Source organism: Schistocerca americana, chromosome 3, assembly GCF_021461395.2.
Source record: "Schistocerca americana isolate TAMUIC-IGC-003095 chromosome 3, iqSchAmer2.1, whole genome shotgun sequence".
Taxonomy (NCBI): domain Eukaryota; kingdom Metazoa; phylum Arthropoda; class Insecta; order Orthoptera; family Acrididae; genus Schistocerca; species Schistocerca americana.
Window position 1 is genome coordinate 313162646 of NC_060121.1, and position 21686 is coordinate 313184331.

General features: G+C 35.9%; 1 protein-coding gene across 1 annotated transcript in view; it reads right to left on the reverse strand.

Annotated features, from left to right (window-relative positions):
* The window catches only part of LOC124607080 (BUB3-interacting and GLEBS motif-containing protein ZNF207), a 73839-nt gene that overhangs the window by 9768 nt on the left and 42385 nt on the right, over positions 1 to 21686 (reverse strand). The window contains exons 8-10 of the mRNA XM_047139259.1: positions 16830 to 16922; positions 8684 to 8897; positions 531 to 644 (exon numbers count right to left, since the gene is read on the reverse strand). Of these exons, the coding sequence (XP_046995215.1) occupies positions 535 to 644; positions 8684 to 8897; positions 16830 to 16922 (417 nt within the window). The 3' untranslated portion in view covers positions 531 to 534. The remainder of the gene's footprint in view (positions 1 to 530; positions 645 to 8683; positions 8898 to 16829; positions 16923 to 21686) is intronic.

The following is a 21686-nucleotide window of genomic DNA, read 5'->3' on the forward strand; positions in this document are numbered from 1 at the left end:
CTGATAGTGTACGTGAAAATGCTCCCATCATCAATTTGTACCATATACTATGACACAATTATGCAATTAACTTATTAAAAAAGTGAGTTCGCGTTCTAGCATTGCCAAATGTTTTTAGTTCACAAAATGGACTAATGAAATCAGACTTTCCTTCTACATATCCTGGAAATATAAAATAGATTACATGGTATTTCACAATGAAAGGACAGACAGACAGACAGACACACACACACACACACACACACACACACACACACACACACACATTGTGCCATGTTACATTTACCTTGCCTAGATGGACAACAAGTTTATGGAATGTATTAATTGGTCCATTCCTTATGTGCAATAAGATTTACAACTCGTGACAGGAAAGAGAAAAAAATGCATATAATTATGCCTTTCATTTCTGGTGGCTAGCATGCTGTTATCTGCTTACAGGTGGTTTCTTTCAACAGGCACACAAATGAGCTGAAGGGAGGGGTGAACCTAAAGGCCACCAGACCACAGAAGCCAGAGCCCCCCCAACAAACCTGATCATCTGAAGCGTGGATGCATCATCGGAGTCAGCATAGGTGGACCAGGAAATGCCATAGGTGGCGTTGCATATGGGTGCATTGCTCCCGGTGGAAGTGCTCCAATGATGCCTTTAAAATGTGCACAGAAAATACTATTACTTACACTGTTAATGAGAAAAGTGCTAAAGTAAGCATATTCAAGTCAATAAAATACACTGCTGAAAGTGACAAGAGAATGAATCTGGAAATAAGTCTTTGAACAACCATAATATACGCAAAACTTTAAATAAGCTCTCATGAAAGATTCACACTGCTTTTGCTGAATGAGTACGTCTAAAAATATTCTGTTGTTACTGGATACACGATTTTTTAAAAATGAATCTCCTGACAAATTAGATCTTAAAAAAATGTTACTTTAAACCAGAACCTTAATTTAAAGCACTATACATCATTGCACAAGTCTTCACCACAAATCAACAAAATTAGTTGCATTTACTTTGCACAATCTTTCTGTGAATTTCATTATTACAGACTGTACAAAATGAATTTTTTACAGAGGAATCTGGTTAGTTCGTTCCTCATTACCATGTTTTTCCACATAGTAAGTCCATTTTTGGAAGTTCCAATCCCAGTTACATTAAGTGCATGTTAATATGGTTGGTTGATTTGTGCGGAGGTTGAAGGGACCAGACTACATGTTAATATGACTCATTTATATGTTCAGCCTTCCCATTTAGGATGTTGAAATTCAGTGTTCTTTTTTTTTCAGTGTTGGCAACTGTGCACATCGTAAGTTATGGTAAACATGACAAATTTGGCACATAGAAGTATAGTGCAGTACTGTAGTTCAGATAGGCTGGCAGCAGCACCAAAGACTTGCAACCTATCGACAAGTGCAGGTCGGAGGCAGGAGTGATGCTGCAGCGGCCATATATAAACGATAAACCACATATAAATCAGTTGCTGGTTGTTCTTTGGTTATGTATGGTATACCGTGAATGGATGTTTGGTTACCTCTCAGTGTGCGATTTTCTTTTTTGTGTCAGAAAGTGTACGGATACATCATGGATAAGAAGATAGTGAGGCGATTCATTAATGAAGAGAACTGGAACATTATTCAGAAAGTGGACAAAACTATATACATGAAGCATGTTGATATTCCTCCGTCAACATTAAACTAAAATAGTGAGCAAGCAAATAATAATTGAAGCTGCATAGTCGGAAGGAGGAAACAACAAAAGAAAACGAGCACAATTATCAGTTTCCAGAACTGGGAACTGCCATACTGAAGTGGTTTAAACAAGCTGGCACAGCAAAACATACTAGTTGATGGTACTATGGTTTTTGCTAAAGCTACATATCAAGGCATCCAATGGTTGGGTCGAAAGGTTTAAGAGCCGACACAATTGAGCCTGTAAATGTGATCGAGGTGAGGCTGGAAGCGTGAATATTGAAACTATTGAGTCACAGAAAAATATTCTTCCATGTATCATTGAGAGATACAGTTCCATTGATATTTTTAATGTAGACAAAACGAGCTTATATTTTTGCCTTTTGCCCAACAAAACTGACGAGTTCAGAGAATAGAAATGCCACAGTGGAAAATTAACCAAAGGCAGGCTGACTGTTCCATAATGTTGCAATGCATGTGGAACAGGAAAGTTGGCACCACTAATAATTGGCATGGTGGGAAGTCCACTATGTTTCAAAAATGTGCTGACATTCCCATGCAAATATACATCTAATACAAAATCTCAGTTAACGACAAGTATATTTGAATGATATTTGTGCTTTTGCGATGCAAGGTTGGGAGTCAAAAAACAGGAAAATCATCCTCTTTATTGAGTACTGTGAAGCTCATCCTCAAGGTATGTTGTATCTTTGTAATATAAATGTAGTGTTTTTTTCCTACCAATTGCACAAGACACCTTCAGCCACTCGACCAAGGCATGAAATAAAAACACAGAAAATTCTTCTACAGAAGAGGCTCGCATATTTTCATAATAACAAGTAAAAAGAGACAATCTCAGATGCTAAGCATTTTGTAAGAAACGCATAGGATTCCGTGCTAGAACTGTTTTCAGAGGGCTAGCTTTAATGGATACTGGCACTCACAGGAGGGATCACATCATAAAACAATGAAATCACAGAAGAAGACATCAGGTCAGAAAACAATGAAACTGCAGCTGAACAGTGGCAGCAAATAACGTGGCAAGAAGGAAATACTGTGAGCCTCTTGCCATCTGTCATTCCATAACGAAGTTTTACAGTTGCAGATGGCAGAGAAATGAGAGGTAAAGATAGATATGAAACAGAACCTTCACCAGTTCCTACACTGTCAAAAGCCATTGACGCCGTGGACACAAACATCATGAGTTAAGCTTTGAAATTGATGAAGTTGTGGTGAATGCATTAATGATGGACAATATGGTATCAAAATCAGTAATGACTGGCATTTTCTTCAAACACCTGTAAAGACAGGGCAGTGTAGTGTAGTATAGTTAGGTTAATATGTACAGTGTACCAATAGTTTTATCAATGACTATCTATATTATCAGTGGTGATTCACTAATGGCAAGAAGTGAAATGAACGACTTTTCTTTCTGTTAAGAAAATCTGTGTAAACTCTGCCTGACTGTGTATAAATTCATATTTTGTATTTATTTATTCAAACTGTTTTGGGTGATGGTATTTTTATACATAGTGTTATGTATTATGAGACACAGATAGGTATTGGTGTTACTATCCACAGTAAAACTGAAATTGGATGTTAATGTGTTACTGTATACTAAGGGCAAATATTCACATATAAACAATCGACTCACATAATATATACACAGATACATATTCACATATAAACAATCAATTCAAATTGAAATTAAATGTTGATATATAAGTCTTTTAGATAAGTTCCTAAAATATAGGTTTGTATTTTGGAGACTAGAGGCTATGATCTCAGTCACATGCATCCCGATTGGCTGTTAGCTTAAGTATACATGTCCGGCAGCTTGGATGTCGCCAATGTCACTATATTTAAAATATTTTTGCTTCTTGTATACTAATGGCTTGAGTTTCTTGGTGTGATATTCCAAATATATTCTCGAAAAAGAGTGTTTAAAATTATAATAGAATTATAATTTATGGATCTAGCATGTCAGGGAGTGTGCTGTTATGGGATTGCACATTACCCCAAATTACGCATTTTCAGTCTCGAAAAAAATCAAATTGTTACCAAATCAGGTATTATTTTTGTAGTACGTCTTCCCACTTATGACATTCAGGGCATGTGGTTCTTTTAAAAACATATTAACGAGACACCACTATATTCTTGATACTTAACAGAATGTAGCAATACTGATATTCAAGTATTTCTACAGGATGCTACATCTATTCACCCACTTATCAATATTTGGAACACGTGGACTGTAATCTTCTTCAGTAAGATTTCTTTCGTTTTGGGGAGAACATTTGAACATTCAGCTAAAGCAACTGAAGAGTATATACACATCAAATATCAAACATCTCCGCAATCTATAACCTCTGTGGTCTCTTGATGAATGCATTCTACATTTACTGTAGATAAGCAGCAGTCTAGTGACCCTGTTCAAACTTTAAAGTTCTACAGAATACCCACCAAACCAGGCATAAAAATTAGAAACAATTGCTGATACAACATTTGAAACCAAGAGTGCCAAAATGTAATGCTGTGTCAGTAGTTAAAATGAAATTCCACAGTGCAAATAGACTTCACACAGATCTAAGAAATAAGCTGCATTTCATCAAGAAAGTACTGTCTCCAGTTATGCCATTTTCGTTGTGCCACTTGCAAGTGAGTATAGTGACTATTTACTTGAAACATATATGCTTGAAAATATCCCCTTAGTAACTAACTCTTATTCTTAAAGAATCTTTGGTGTGCCTTTTCCCTCCCAAACACAATGTCTTCAATTAGCATTGTAATGATTATGTCATGCTGACTGAAATGGAAGAATTTCTCTCTGCTTTTAGGTACCCTGAATTGAAATGATCATTTCAGAATTTTACATTTATTCACAACAAGGCATGGAGTGAAATGACAAATAAAACCTGAATAAACTCAAAATGAATGCAAGGTGAATTCAAGGGCAAGTTTTTTGGTTCCCAATTTGACAGATAACCTTAAGATAACACATCATCATGTAAAGACAGTATAAAAATTAAGATACACCACCTTCCCACTACTCTCCTTTCCACTACTCTCAACAGTGATTGTACTGACACATACAGATAATAACAACACGAAGGCCAAAACACTTAGTTCAGTCCCATTGTTTCACAATGGATGATAAGTTTTCTATCACTACACATATTCCAAAAGACAGACGTCGAGATACGAGCCTGAAGAATTGAAAATAAAATAAAAATACTAAACTAGAAAGAACAACCGGACTTTTCACAAGATAGTACGCATGAGAATTTGTTTATAACACAAAGTGCATGAACATGACCTATCAGTGCACTCGATCATGTCAGTTGCTAGTGGCTGAGTGGTCTCTTATGATCACTGGTCTCTATACATGCCATGTAATGCAATGTAGGACTCAGCCATGGGACCTAGCACCTTAGAACAAAGAAACACATATTTGCCTGCTAGTTTAGTTTCAAAAGTTCGTGCAATCACTATCCATGATCAACAAGCACAATGAATGCGACATCTGGAAGGTGAAAACTGAATTTTGGGAACGTTTATTACTGTCATGTATACATGTTATGGGCTGAAATAGTTTTTGTCAGACCATTCAATTATTGCATCCACAAATCAACTGTTCCAGTTTTTGATTTAGTCAGCACAGTGGCTGATTCTCTTCAATTAAATATTGGATGTAGACAACTTTATACTCAGTCTAATATATTTACTTCTCCTTCACAGCACAAGTCACTCCCTCCACATTAGCTGAAAATTTTAAGCAACAAGAAGTAACCTGACAAACCAAGTATGTTTCAAGAATGTTTGTGTGTTTAAAAACCCAGCATGGGAGCAAAAGTCATTACCGAATGCTTCGTGTTGTGTGATGCTCATTTTTTCATTTCTTATTTTAAAAACAGTGAAAAAACTGCTCCTAGTCCATCAAAAAGTTAGATTAGGGCCCCCCCACAACACCAGAAATTATCGGTAACCTCTATGACCATCCCCTCTGGCTGCCATAATTATAGTTTGTTTGCACTCGTGACTAACTGCTGGTTTATACTGTCTGCAATATACAGCCTGGAAAACAAAACCTTGCAATGTATTTTATTCAAGCTGAAAGTCTTATTCTGACACATGAACGGAATTAATTTGGTCCTACTTCGACACTAAGTACTTTTACCACTTCTATAAGCAGTGTACAGTAGAGATCAGACGGCTATGAACTGCCACAAAGTGAAATAAATATTCTCTCTATTTCATAATTATCAAATTAGGTGGAAAAGAAAAAATACTGTCAAGAGACACATTAAATCAAAAAATTACTACATTCACCAGCAGGAAAATGTTGCTGACTCTCAACCTAAACAATCATTTGTTGGAAGCTTAAGAAAAGCCAAAAGAAGAGAAAAAGCATTGACTATTTTTGAAAAAAACTGTTGAAGTTTTTACAAAAGCAAACATTCCAGTCAAAAAGCTTCCCAATCGCCACTCATTTTAATAGTAAATTTCAATACAATAAGGCTGGCTCCTCGAACACGTAGCATGATCTCCTTTAATAAGTTAGCATACTCAGCTCGTACAGCCCCATTTAATAAATTCAAGAGTGTATTGCAAAAGTGGTTAAAATGCAGTGAATTCTATAAAGTTGAAGAATTCCTAGGAGATACTCATTATAATATAAGCTTTTAATGGGTGATAAAGAGATGTTTTCAATTCTTAAATAAGCTGAATAATTCTGTGTATGTAAATGTTTATTGTGCTTAACTGTACTCCATTGCAAACTTTGACGAAGCCAATTGTATGAAAAATACTGAAAGGCAAATAAAAATATTCTCTTCTTTGAATCTATGGATATAATTGTTTACAATAAATAAATAGATTAGAATTTTACCAAAAATAGGTACTAACTTTGGAAAACACAGATGCTACATCTTCAGGTCCCTATCATGGGTTATCAAGAGTTCTGCGCGACTGGAGAAAGGTGCAGGCTCTCTTGGTGCTTAAGAAGGGTTGTCAGGCAGAGGCACATAATTACAGGTCTATGCCGCAAACATTTTTTTTTTTTTTTTTTTTTTTTTTTTTTTAATTATGGAACATTTTGTGCTCATATACTATTACTTGAAATACAAAGAAAGTCTTGGAAGATGTTTAATAGTTATGCACTGTTGCCTCGAGAACAACAGAGGGCTTCCTAGCATTTTATTCTCAAATGAGTCAAATCAACACATGTAACATTAACTCAAGGTGCTCCCCAGTGGAGTGTGATGGTAACCTTAGCTATTCATGCCAGATACAATCTGGTGTATACAATTGGAAGCTCTATGAAAATGTTTGCAGACTGCCAGGATCCATAGCATTAAAATTAAACATTCAATTTTAATAATAATGCACCCTGTATTTTTTTATACTCCTCAATGAATTACTTTCTTTATTGCATTCAATAGAGACAAGTCACTTTTGTCCCATATAAATTTCTATTCAATCTCTGCAAAGGAAAATAAAAGGAACTATAAAACATTGTGGTTTGTGGGCCTTTTTCCATTTGTGCTTAGTGCATTGGTAGCTTCTCCTTTCGCTAACTCTAAACAGTTCTCCACACAAATCGTTACGAGACACACACTTTGGTTGGTCAAATACCATACGCTCTTGCTTCTCGAAGCTACAGAAAAAGCCCTTGGCTACTGTTATCTGTCACTGTCCTGTGCTTACGCATATGATGAATCTCAGAAAAACATACTTCAAACTGCTGTCATTGGAATGCAACATCAACAGACTGCAGGATCATGCTTTAAAACCAGGTGTTCGACATGTTGTGATCATCGGTTACTTGAAAGGAAGGTCATTAAAGATTGAACACTATTTAAGATTAGGGAGGGACGGGGAACTAAATCAGCCATACTTTCTCAATGGAACCATTTCGGCAACAGCTTTAAGCAATTTATACCAAAATCACACAAAACCTGCACAGCTGGATGTCCTCACTAATTCAAGTCAAGTGTGTTAAGCACTGCACTGCCTTGTTCGGTGGTCGGCTGAAGTATGGCACAAACAGAAACACAGCAAATTACTAGTTCATATTGTTATTAAAATATTTATTGCTGAATAACCACTGCTGATCAATAACATTTCCAACTTAACTTTTATGCAAACGAGGAAATTATCTACGGGACAAATTCTGTTATGCATGTTACACACACAATTACACAATGTACAACAGATGGGGCTGCCAAATAACCATTACTTCCAAGGCAAGCATGCACAGCAGAGGCAACTGCACTCTAGCAACAAACACAATAACAGCTTGTGCACTACTTCGCCTTATCGTAAGTAAAGACTCCAGAACCAATTTTAACAAAATCGTTAAATACCTCTGCTTCAGTCAAAAAACAGTTGAAATCAGTGGTGAATTTACAAATATTTTATGCCACTGAGATTTCTCAAAGTAATTCAGAAGTCTCTGAGATTTTTTGTGCCTGTTCCAGGTAAAATCAATTTTTAACTACAAATTTCCCAGACAAATTACCACTCCTTTAGCCATTCTATACAGTGTAATTCTCTTGAAGTAATTGTTCTCTACAGAATACAGTCAACCTCTCCGAACAAACCAGGCAAATATGACAACTTGCGTAACTGCTAATTTTGTAAAACCTTAAGAGTATATAACACAAAAAGTTAACGCTGTAACTCTATATGGTTTTCTTGGACAATCAGAACTATTCATTTCACATTACTAATAGAACAACATTGGTTAATGACATTCAACACAGATTTCCAAATAACTGTGGTAGTGTGAGGAGGTTAAGGAACTAAGATACTTTTAATATAAAAATTGTTCCACTTTCTACATGCATTACAAGCACAATAACACAACTGCCCATAATACATTCGATTGTTTTCAGATATTTAAAATTACACACCTTACCTTACCAAAATTATTAATCCACAGAAAACAAGCTGAATTAAGACATTTGGAAAAGAAAATGGAATCAAAATGAATTACCTGGAGGGAGCCCCATGGGGGGTGGTCGCATCATGTTCATGTTACCTCCAATCATTGTTGGGGGACCTAGGGGCACAGCGGGCCTCATTATAGGTGGTCCAGCCATTGGGGACATTATAGCAACACTGCTCACTGGAGGAGCTATTGATACAGGTACAGCTGCCACAGCCATTGGCGGACGCTGAAAGCGAGGCATAACTGTAGGTCGTTCAGCCTGAAAACAGAATGGGCTCGTTATAATTTAATAATAATAAAGGTATGACAAACATTTAATTTTATAATAAATTCGTATGTTTTAACATATATTTTAAATACTGTATACTTCACATCTAAAAGTAGATGATTCTTTCTTTGAATTAAAATTTGATTTTAGGGTTTTATTTAGTCACTTAAAATGACAATTCTTGTTCAGTGTTTATCTGCATTTCCAAAGAGATCATGAAGCAATCAGATTTTTGTATGTTTTTCTGATATTCAAAACTCAGATATCTATCTTCAAAAGTATTTTGATGTAACTCTCAAAAATTTTCAAGAAAACTGACTTCTAAGTTTTCTAAGGAACTTTAATTCACTAAAATTAGGACAATTTTTTATCACAGACCGCATGGTTCAATCAGTAACACTTGAGACGGGCAATCATTAGAGCGCTGGTTAGAGTCTTGTTTTGGTTGTTATTATCATTATATATTTTTCAAATTTATCCCATTCAATTCAAATACCTATTTCATTTAAATATGGAAGTCCTCAACATTATGCTAATTAATAGATATCTATCATTTTTTATGAAAAATGGACGTCGTCTTATTTCTAATTACACACTGCACAACTATTTCCTTCACTTACTGTGCCGTAACTCTGTAAGTCTACATAAAATGTATAAATAAAGGAAACCATCGCCAATTAATAGTAAAGCATGTACTGTATGGTTTGTAAACACACACAGATAGCAAGTACTGTTCCCTTGAACTCTCATGTTTTTTCATAAAGAAAATTATAATCAGATGTGTTACTTAGCACGTACTTGACGAACTTCATATTTAAATGACATAGGTATCTGAAATAAACATAAAAACTAATCAGGCTGCCCTCCATGGGGTGGGTGCACGCAACAACAATAAAAACTAATAATTGAAATGAGACTCAAATCAGTGGTTTCTAACTATTACAAGTCTTGAGTGCTATCAACTGAACCACAAGGCCCATTGAAAAGTCATCCTCACTTTAGTGAGTTAAGGTTGCTTGAAAAACCTCAGAAGTCAATTTTGAGCAGAATTTTTGAGAGTTGCATTGAACTGCTTTGAGAAATTTATATTTGAGTTCTGAACTTCAGACACCTAAATACAAAAAATTACAAAAGTTTGATTGTGGTGTGACGATCTTGCTAATTCCCCATGTTCTGATTCATTACAATATATTCTTTGCCTGCTCCCACCTCTTCCACTAACAAGTTCTCAGTTCTTCAAATCTTGTCAATACCAGCAATATTTTATTTCTTCTCCTTTCGCTCAATAAGTCTCTGCAGTATAGGGTGAGTTTTCCTACGATGATACTTGTCCCCGTTCCTCCATCCTCATACCTTCTTCTGATAGAAGCAATCCTCAGGTCCACAAGTTATCATCAGTACGACTAACATTTCCCATCTAAAGTCAACTGAGCAAACTTTTCTGTGCACATCAAGGCCTCAACAATAACTTCTAAGCAGAAATATTCTATATCTTGAGAACAGCCCAGTTGCAAGCTTATAAATTAATATTGGCCTCAGATATCTTTATGTTGCGACACAAGCTTTAGGAAAATAGTGCCAATGAGAAGTAAATCATACAATGAATGGCAATGTTGGTGTATCATCTTCTCCCTTTGAACATTATATTTACTGTGCCTGAGCAACTAATAGTACTAATTAGTTTAAAAACTACATTCAGCAATGTAGAGGTTTAAATGAATTATCCAAAAGCAAAAACTGTATCCGCCCCCCCCCCCCTTTCTTACTACTTGTCACTATAGAATTTTTCCTCTATTGATGGTACTTTCGAATGTCGAACTGCTTGCTGACGCTCATTTAGGTAAGGCGCAGGATTTTTCAGAAACCAGCATTACAGTGAAATGTACATGAGTTGTTAGACGAATTCCTTTGTTGTGACCCAATAAAAAATTGTGCCATTTTATTTCCTCACCAATCGAAAATGCATTGAAACCTCAAAACATTCATTTAAATAGTTTTTCTGCCATTTTCCATATGACCTTTAAGATGTATTCTACCTATAAACGAATTACACATTGAATAATGGTATGGAGCTTTCTTACTTGTTTCCATTCCTGTAACATCTGAATCCATGCAAAAGATAAACCAAACCAACAACTGATTCTTGTTTGTTGACTTAATTTGTGCTATTGTAGGTAAACGAGAAGCAAATTACAAGCTCACATATCTTCAGCATCACATTTTTTAGAGCATTCACCTACTATTCCCCAAATAATCTAATAATTTGCCAAAAAGGTAATGATTTTTGTGAAAAAGTGAAAATTTTGTATTCTCCGTACTTGTGTTACCGACCTACTGTGTATTAAGTTTCATGGTCAGCATTGGTTTACTTCATGAGATATAAAAATTCCAAATTTGCTCTTTTTTCATTCCACGATTTTCACGTCCAAATTTGATTCAAATTATTTAGCATTGTTAGTCTGCGAAGAACAATGAAATTTTTTTGGTAGTTACAACCATGGTCTTTCTAATGAGACAAGTTTGAAAAGTTACACAAAACAGTATTTTTTTTTTTTTTCAAAATGCGGTTAATTTGTCTTTTTGCATCATCACTATCCTTGCACTTCATTTACATTATTTACCCGATTATAAATCAAAGCTTTTTCCGACACTCGTTATTCAAAAAAATATGAGGTCATATTATATTCACAGATTAAATCACTGCTACTCAGGTCAACATTTTTAAACTGTCCACCAGATACAGGTCATCTTACATTTAGAAATGAAGCTTTCACTATTGAGGTTTCATACAAATTTAATTTGAAGAATTGTGAAGAGTGGGGCTTAGCAAACAACACTTATGTCTGAATAGGCTTGGGATTTCACGATATGTTGAAGCGCTTGAGTCAGTATCGACCTCGCTTGAGCCAGTACTGACCACACTTGAAAAACCACATGACATTTGACTAGCAGCAATAGCGCACGGGATGGATACATGAGAAACTACGAATTAGCCACAGCAACAATCTAATGCTCTGCTTAAAAACTGACAATATTGTGAAACACAGGAGGAAACAGCATTAAATTCTATCCACTTATAAGCTTTTGATCTATTTGAAGAGGTCTGCAATAAAAGTTATCATACATGTATGAACACCATATACCTGTGTTTATGCTTTTTTTAAACATTAAGGTAACATCGAAGGCGAAAACCTTGTCATTCAAAAACCAATGCATCATTCTGAACCAAAGTTAGTATTTCATTTGGTTATGAAAAACTAATGATTTATCAAGTGCATTGCTAATGAGAAATTCTGCCACGGTTCAAGATTACAGAGGAAAAATGTTACCAGCTTTTAATCAGTTTTCACCAACAGCCATGACCAAATCGAGAGACGATCGAAAGTTCGAGAATTGCACTGAATTGTCATTACAATCTCATATTTCTGCATTAGTTGCTGTTGTTACATGTGACCTACACCCAAGAAGATATTGCATCTGTGTTTCACTGTTGCTCAAACTTAGCATTACAGAACATTGAAGGGGAAACAGTGACACCATCTTAACTGAGTTGAGTGCAGGGAGCCAAGTGTTGAGTAGGCAGAAATTTTGTCATGCTGCCAACCTCAGGAATTTATACTGTGTACTTTGAGATTTTATGAATGTCTACTATGTTTAAATTGCAGTTTGCCTCAATCAATTTGTACATGGAATTGAATCGACTTTAAAATTGGACAAATACTCATATTCCGCAGGAAATGCTGCAAGTTTGGATTGGGGCCAGTGGAATACTTACATGTTTCCTGCAGCAATCTTGTCAATGCTCACCGTAAGGTACGACGGGAACGTTTGGGGTTATATCAGTTGCTGGTTTTATACAGCCAATGACAGCACGGCAGGCAGACAGGGAGTATGGAAGTAAGAGACATTTTAACATTCCCACATCAGTATGGGAATGGAATCAGCTGTGTGGTAAAAAAAAAAAAAAAAAAAAAAAAAAAAAAAACAAAAAACAGTAGGTCCCTCTGTAACAACCACCTGAGAAATCACAACACATTCGGAAGAAATAGCCAAATATTTGTGACAATGAAGATTTCAATTTCACAGCTGTCCTGGTAGGATGATAAAAGTAGTGATACCACATACAATAGGCTAAGTAAACGAAAAAGCCAGTGAGCATAAAAATTAATGTGATCAACTTCTTTTTGTTTCTTTCATTTCTCCTTGTATTATCAAATTGCAAACAATAAATACATGGCATAAGTTTAGAGTATGTGTAATGTTAAATTTTTGGAAGATATTTTATGTCAATAAAAGTTCGTAATTTTGATTAGTAAGAATAATTCAGGGTTGTCTTATACTAGGATAAATACAGTATTCACTATTGGCATGTGGCACATAAATGAGACAGAGAGCCTTGTGTTAGGTTACTACATGCTGAGGTATAAGATGCCAAACTTTGAAATCTTTTTGGGACAAATTTTTTTGGACAATTTGTCTAAAACTTTCTGGCCGACTATGATTCGTAAAATTCTTTCCAGTATTATTCCTAAGAGAACGCAAAAAGTTGTACAAAATGGCCAAATTTAATTTCTTTCAATGAAACATTGTCCAAAATACAACAGCTCAAATTTTCCAGAAATTCATGTTCCCTCTGCACATGGTATCAAACAAGTTACTACATCATTGCCAATATTATCTTGATGTACGTTAAACTTTACTGATGTTCATTGGGGACATGTGTGAATGTTTACACAAAATTTCATCAAAATCCATGATGGCAGAACAGGGAGGCCTATACCCAGGTTGCTGACACTTTGCACTTGACGTATGCGTTTCAAGCTGGCAACGAAACAGGTTGACAAGTGAAGAACGAGAAGCAAGGGGCACTAGGTGTGGGATGTGAACCAATCTCACCATGGTAATCGCTGCCAGTCGTGATGTCAAAGCTCCCATGTGGCTGGTTTTGTTTGGTGTGAACATAAACAATGTGCATTGCATATCGCTTCTACCATGTGCTTGCGTTGCGCTGTGCTTTCATACATGGTGGTTCAGCAAATTCTGATAAAACTCTCGAGTCTTACGAGAAGGAGAAAGAATACCCAAGTAATAATGGGAAGCCATCAGTTCCTGCCAATAAAGTTGTGGAATGGACATCAAAAAGTTCTTGGAAGAGTAGTAAGCAAGGGTGTGTTATTGCAAAAGTTGAAAGATGTAGACATGAGCCCTAACAATTCGGAGCCATATGAATCATATAATGTATTTTTAGTGACTCTTGGAAAGAGGAAAAGCAGTCTCACACTGTCATCGACTTGGATTCTTTTAAGACTGGTCCAATTTAGAGACATACTTACAGTTACTACAGCTGGAAAGAGAATCCTATGACAGTGTCACTAAAAGAAAGTGAACTTCTCAGGGGTGAGAACGTCACTAAAAATAATGCTGAGAAGTACGGGTTTCCCTTACAAATCACTACATGAATGCAAAGTCCTGTTAGAATATGTGCATGATGTCGTGGCTCGTTATTTGTTTTTGTGATGAAAATCATGAAGCTGGTTTTGGCGTTGATTCCATCTATAGTAACAATGGGGAGCTGGATCGAATTGTACCACTGTTGCCATAAAATGGTGAGTGAAAAGCTAGGAATATCAATTATTTATTGCATCATCATCATCATCATCAACATCATCATAAGATGTAGAGCAAGCAGTTACAGTTTCAGTTATTACATATTTTGTAAATCTTGTACTGCATGGTTTTCAAAATATGGGTCATAACAAAATGCTTATTTTCTGTATTTCTTTGCTCCATTATCGAAAGCATGTGTTTCGTTATAATTATATAGACATTATTACGTGGTCGTTTATTTGCTCTTATTGTGGTAGCAAGCCAAAAATGAATTCTTATATATAAGAATTATATATAAGAATTATATATAATGTTATATATAATGTTATTTCTCAATAGCTTACAATTACAAGATGGAACAGAAAACTTATTGTCTGCTATGTGTGTAGAGACCACTGTTGCAACATCGCTATTGCAATGTAGTCAACTTCACTCGATGTAATGCAAACTGTGTAGTGCCATGTTTTGTTGGCGCAGGTACAGATGAGTTGACACGGCCCCATAGCTGTGTTAGATACCATCATAATGCACAATAGTGTGCAAAATTAGAGACAGAAGTAACTTTCTCATGATGTGTCACTGCCAAATAACATAGCCCAATGAAACTTGGACCTTAGATGAAACTCAAACCATACATAGAACTGCTACAGTACAGAAGATAATTCGAAGAAATAAGCAGGACTGGATACATGTGAATAATGGAAAATCAATTTTCCATAATGTTATTAATTTCTACAGCCTGTTCTAAGTACTTTGATATATATGTTATTGTATTTGGAATGAGGAATGTCCCCTATATACTAAACTTCAGAGTTGACACCATGTACGCTGCTATGCCCCTTATTTCAATTAATGAAAATTCATTGCTATTTCTCACAAGAACTGAAAAATGTTTGCTTCCAGTGTTTCTGTTTGATAGTGTATAGTGGTTACACTGCTAGATTCCTAAACCTGTAAATGTTATATTAACAGTGATGCTGTCTGTAGTGGAGTTGTTATTGCTGATGTGGGCATCTTATTTCTGATATAGGAAATAATGAAATGTAAACAATGTGATGGTGTAGACCGCCTGCGAGTAACTAAAAAAAAAAAAAAAGGGTTGAATATCAAAATTAGTTGTTCTGCACAGATCCTGCAATAACAATGGAAGCGAAGTGCATGCAATGTGCGCAATAGGGAAAGGGAAAGAAAGAAAAGCTTCTCCCCCCCCCCCCCCCCTCTCTTTCTCACTCACTCTCTCTCTCTCTCTCTCTCTCTCTCTCTCAGCTATTTGAGACCTTACCAAAAAACTTAGCATTTCACATGGGTCCGTGCAAAGCATTTTAACCAACTGTCTGTGAATGTGATGAGTGCAAAATTTGTTCCCAGCCTTTTTAGTGATGAACAAAAGGAAAATTGAGTATTAATTTGCACGAAGTTGAAGGATCATCTTCATTCAAATCCAGACTTCCTGTCCAAAACATTAACAGCAGATGAAACATGGGTCTATGTGTGTGACGCTGAGACAAAAATTTCCAGTTCCCAACAGAAAACCCCCAAATCTCCTTGCCCTGTATAGGCATGTCGGTCAAAATCAAATATAAGAATCATACTCTCTCTGTTTCTCCAATACTGTAATACTGACGGCACAGTGCGATCAAATTTCGTTTCAAGGGTAACAACTGTAAATGGCAAATTTCACAAGGGTGCATGCAACATCTGTGAATGTGAAACTATGTACAACGTACGAGACCTGAAAAATTGGTTAATGGATTCCTCCTCTATCATGATTACGTGCCGTGCCACACTTTATTTTTGAATCACGAGTTTTTGGCCAGGAAAAGTGTTTGTTTGTCTGTCTGTCTGTCCGCATCCACCTTACTCATCAAATTTAGCACCATGCATCTTCTGGCTCTTCCAAAAAATTAAAAGCATATTTGAAGGAAAATGTTTTGACACCATTCCTGACACTAAGAGGGCCATGACAGAGCAGCTGAATGCCCTTTCAAAATAAGCCTTCCAGAAATGCTTCCAACCAAGGATTCACCTCTGAGCTAAGTGCTTTGCAGCCAAGGAAAGTACTTTGAAGAAGACAATTTCAAATTCCATGTAAGCTCATTACATTGTTTATAATAAAATTAGTCACTATATTTTTTGATCACACCCTGTAGGTGGTTTCCTACAGGGAAACCCCTGAGCCTCATAGCCTCACTGAAACTAAAGTTTATAGCCCGTAAAAAAAAAAAAGGCGGGGTGGGGGGTGAGGAGGAGGAGGAGGAGGAGGAGGAGTTTCATAGTAGAATCATAATCTTTGTGTTAACTATATGTAGCAATTACCTCTGCACTTGTCTGTGGAGTAGATGTTGACGTATCTACAGTCTTGGGTGGTGGTTGACGTTGATACTTAGGCAGCCTTGCACGGTATTCCTCCTGCAATCCAACAGCAAGATAACATTTATACACGCATATAAAGTGAAACAAGTTATATTTACATAATAATATAGTTATTCATAAATCTGCAGTTATTATTTGCTACGCTGTCAGAAAATACATTTCAGAAACTTTCTTTTTATCAATCTTTCTAATGGTCTGACACTTTCCTCCATATTTCCCAATCTTCTGTGAATCTTATAATCTCCACATAATTACATCAAATTTCTTCAATAATTTTTCTGCTTACACTATTGTTGGTGTGTCAATACTGCTTTACCTACTACCAACACCATGTTAACTATTCCCAGATGCCACAGTAACTGCCTTTTCTTCTGGAACATGTCTTCCACACAGATTTCTTTCCCTGCATATTCTTTTCAGTATTTTGTATTTTATCTGTTCACTGGATTTGTAAAATTCTTTATTTCAAATGTTTCAAATTTCTTCTTTGGATTTCTGAGGATTAATGTTTCACTTCTATGGAATGTTACAAAAGACGTTCGATTTCAGGAACTACTTTTGCTAATTTGATACTTAACCTCTTCAAAACTATTCAGTCTACACCTTACTGGAAGCAGCCGATGTATTCAACTTTGATTCCACAATCATCAAAACAGGTTACTGGAAGCAATAATATATAGTGGGTCCCAAGAGCAATGGTCAATATGAAGGGATACGAACGCTAATTCGAAACGAAATAGTCCAGTAATGATGGGCTCTAAAATAGATCCCTGAAGAGTTACAAGCACTTGCCCATCACTGCTATTGTGAAAAATCTTTTCTACTGAACAAGTGATTGTAGCTCTTAAGGCATGCATTTTAGAGCCCATTTTCACTAGACATTTTTTGTTGTTTTGGTCCATACTACTTCCTCCCAAAATATGGAAAACATAGAGCTTGCAGTAAGTGATTTGTTTCATAGTTTCAAAGAAGTAGTAGTGTTCATAGCTCTTCACGCATACATTTTTGAGCACATTTTATGAGATTATTTTGCTTTGAATGATCGTTCCTATCATATGCTTGGGTGTTGACCGTTCCTCTTGGTACACCCTGTATAACCTGAGAGGAGTTGGGACAGTAGACTGTTGCTTCTGACAAGAGAGCCATGAAGTTTGGAAGCAGCTTTTGGTAAACATGCATAGCTAAAAGCTATTTCTACTAAAGGAACATTTAGCAACACTCATGAAATGTTTCTTAGTGTTGCGCTATATTTCAGCATGTTGCTGTTTATTTTGCTAACAAAAAGAAAAGGGGGAAAAAAAAGATTCTTTTGCATGTTTTCTGTGGAAGCAATTAAGTATCAACATACCTCAGATACTGTTTGTTTCTGTGATGGAAACTATCCATCTTTGTAGACCTCTTTTTGATAGTAATGAAATGCAGTATAACCCTGATTTCACATTCCCAGAATTAACGTTTTCCTGCCATTTACAACTTTTTTTATCACACCTGTTAAATTTCTTATGTTTACAATGTCAATTTGCACCTGTTTTTGCATTTGCGTTTATTATTTTTTTCCACGATTTACGCTTAATGAAGCAATTTCCCTGTAGAAAAAACTGATGAAATTGACATAAAATGACACTAGCATGGCATTGACCTTCAAGCACTGTTTACAAATGTTACACGGTGAAGTTTATTGCTGCCAGTATTTCGCATTTGTTGTCGTTTGGCCACTAGTAGCACTAGGTGACACCTTCGCTCTCTTTAGAATCCACATGGCTTCTGGTGTAAATAATGAAACACTGCACCAGTTAAGTATTTTTTCATGCTTAGCATAACACATTTCGATAATTTATTCTCATTGTCAAGTACAAATATTTACATAAATATTTTTTTTTTTACATTCCATAAACTGTGTGTGTGTGTGTGTGTGTGCCAATGAAGGTACATTTTTCACTTAATGCAGCATGTACTTGTTAATACAATTATGTGAACCAAACATAGATTCTGGGGATCCACGGAAAACTAATATCCTTCCGTACAAACGCAAAATCAAACGATGTAAGTTCAGGTGTTGTGCCTGTCTGTGATTCAATGCCACCTATATGTGGTAAGTAGCACCCCATCCTTTCAATAGTGTAGTTATTCAATAAAACACAAAAAAAATTAGCCAAGATGCAGATCTAAGAAGAATTAGAAAACAAAGAAGAAGAAAGAATTAGGCTTTGGAAAGATATTTAACATGAGCATTTTTTCTTGAAACAGTCTAATTATAAGAGCATGCTATTTTTGCTTACATGTCGAGCCACATCTCTGCAGAAAGTTGAATACACGAAAAAGAGACAAGTTATATACAAATTAATTTTTTCTAGATATATCTAAAATTTCAGTGATTACTTTGGTAAGAAATTGTTTGATTTGCTATTAAATACTCCCACTTCAAATAGCTTAGAAGCTGTAATGTCCGACAATTCTAGCAACTGGAGATTTAAAAGCTGTGCACTGTTCTTGCTTTAATTTTTCCTTAAGTGCTTCTGTTTGGCTAAGTTCATGCGTATTTGACTTTGTAGTGCATCACCAGATTTGATATCAAACAGTGAATGTTAAAAACTGTCAGTAGTGCTTCAGATCCCATTGCATCAGCACTATGTACAGTGACATTAGTAGCAGCAAGCTTAAAATCAGACAAACAAAATACGAAAGAAATATTTTAAACCTTTTTGAGAGCGTCACCATTGAGAGAGGGATTATTATTCACAATGCTATTACAGGAACAATGACCGCAAAAGATAAAGGGTCATCATGAATGCCAGGATAGGACTGGTTTTACAACAGGCACAAATAGCTTATTAATCAGAGGATAAAAAAACATTGCTGATTAGTGGGTTATCTTGGAGCTTGGTTCAGCAAATTTTAATGGAATATTTGGAAAAGAAAAGGGTTGCTGCCAAGTTCATTCCTTGGGTTCAGAGTGACAATCAAAAGGAATGTTGAGTTCAAACATGTCCTGCTTTAAAACAACAGCTTGATCCAGATTTTCTGTCAAAGGTCATTACTGGTGATGAGCCATGATGCTATGGTTACGACCCAGTAACAAAGCAACGGTCAAAGCCACTGGCAGACATCATCACCCTGTCCAAAAAAATTCCATTCAAATATCAAAACAATGATTATTTGCTTTTTTTATGTCAAGGACATAGTTCATTAAGAGTTTGTTCTCCCAGTCAGCCCGTCAATCAAACCTTTTTATTTGTAAATTTTAAGAAGAGCGTGCAACAGTGTTCATAAAAAAAAAGACCTGATTTGTGGCAGACAGGAGACTGGTTCTTCTGCTACGACAACACACATGCACACACAACCATTACTGTTAGACAGTTTCTGGCTAAAAATTTGCGCGTTTCTGCTGCCCCATGCACCTTACTTGCCTGACCTGGCTCCGTGGAACTTTTTCTTATTTCCATGCATGAAAAGGGACATGAAAGGACACCAATTTGACAACACTGCAGAAGTCAAGATAAAATGAGGGAGGAGCTGACAGACATTTCTAAATATGACTATACAAAAATGTTTTGAACAGTGGAAGCATCAGAGGGACAAATGGATTAGTTGTAATCAAAAGTATTTTGAGGTGGATAAGGAGGTTTTGTAAAAAAAACTGAAAACATATAGATTTTAAAAAATAATTCAGGTTTTCTGGGTACCCCCTTGTAAAAGATAAGCCATAAACACAAAATCATTGTGGTTGAAGCTGAGAGAAGTTACAAACTGCACTACCAATACATAAACACCATGTAAAGGAATGAAAGAGGGCAAAGACCACCTTAGCTTAATGGTACCACTGTGGAGAAAATTGTGAGAACATGACTGCTACACTTTCACTATGATAGACACTGGTAATACAGAAAACACAGTAGCAACTCATGAATTAATAGGGGCTGTGTGTGAAACGTACAATAATTTTCACTGCATAAGCCTCACAAAAGATCTATCCGAAAATCCTAAGAAGTGCTGGTCCATTGTATCTGTAGTGGCTTCATCTGCTGTTGAAACTGAAGACAGTCAACGAAAAGCAAAAACATTAAATTCCACATTTCAAACTGTATTTACGTATGAGGATACTGCTGTACCAATATTTCAGCACTTCACTGACTCACAAAGGAGAAATATTGATACTAGCACCCTCATACTCAAAATCAATTAAAACTACTCAAAACAACCCCATGATCAAGTCATGACAGGATTCCAGTTAGATTTACAGATGTTGCAGAATTAGTTCTTTTCATAGCTCATATTCATCAAGATTTTCCTAAGCAGCAGAGTCATTGGAAAATAATATAAAAAGGGTAACAGATTGGATGTACAGAATTATATATCAATATTGCTGAAGTCCACCTGCTGCAGGATCCTAGAGCTTATTCTAAGATCAAAAACTACAATGTTCCAGAACAAAAATAAGCTTCTCTTAAAGTATCAGCATAGATTCAGAAAACACCTTTTGAATGAGACAACTTGTTTTATTCATAGACAATATCAAATGCTCATGAACCGGTAGACTGTAATATGGTGTTGAACACTGTACCACATTGTTGACTAGTAATGGTGATATAATCATGAAGAGTATCTTTATAGATATATGACTGGTGTGATGGATATTTGAATATGTACATGACAGTGGCTGGTGAATGTTAAACATGTAAAAGTAACATCAGATGTTCTCCCCGGAAGTGTAACTAGATTTCTAATTTTCTCAATATGCATTCATAATATTCAGAAATGATCAGCACCACTGTAAGACTGTTCAGTGATGATGTTGCTATC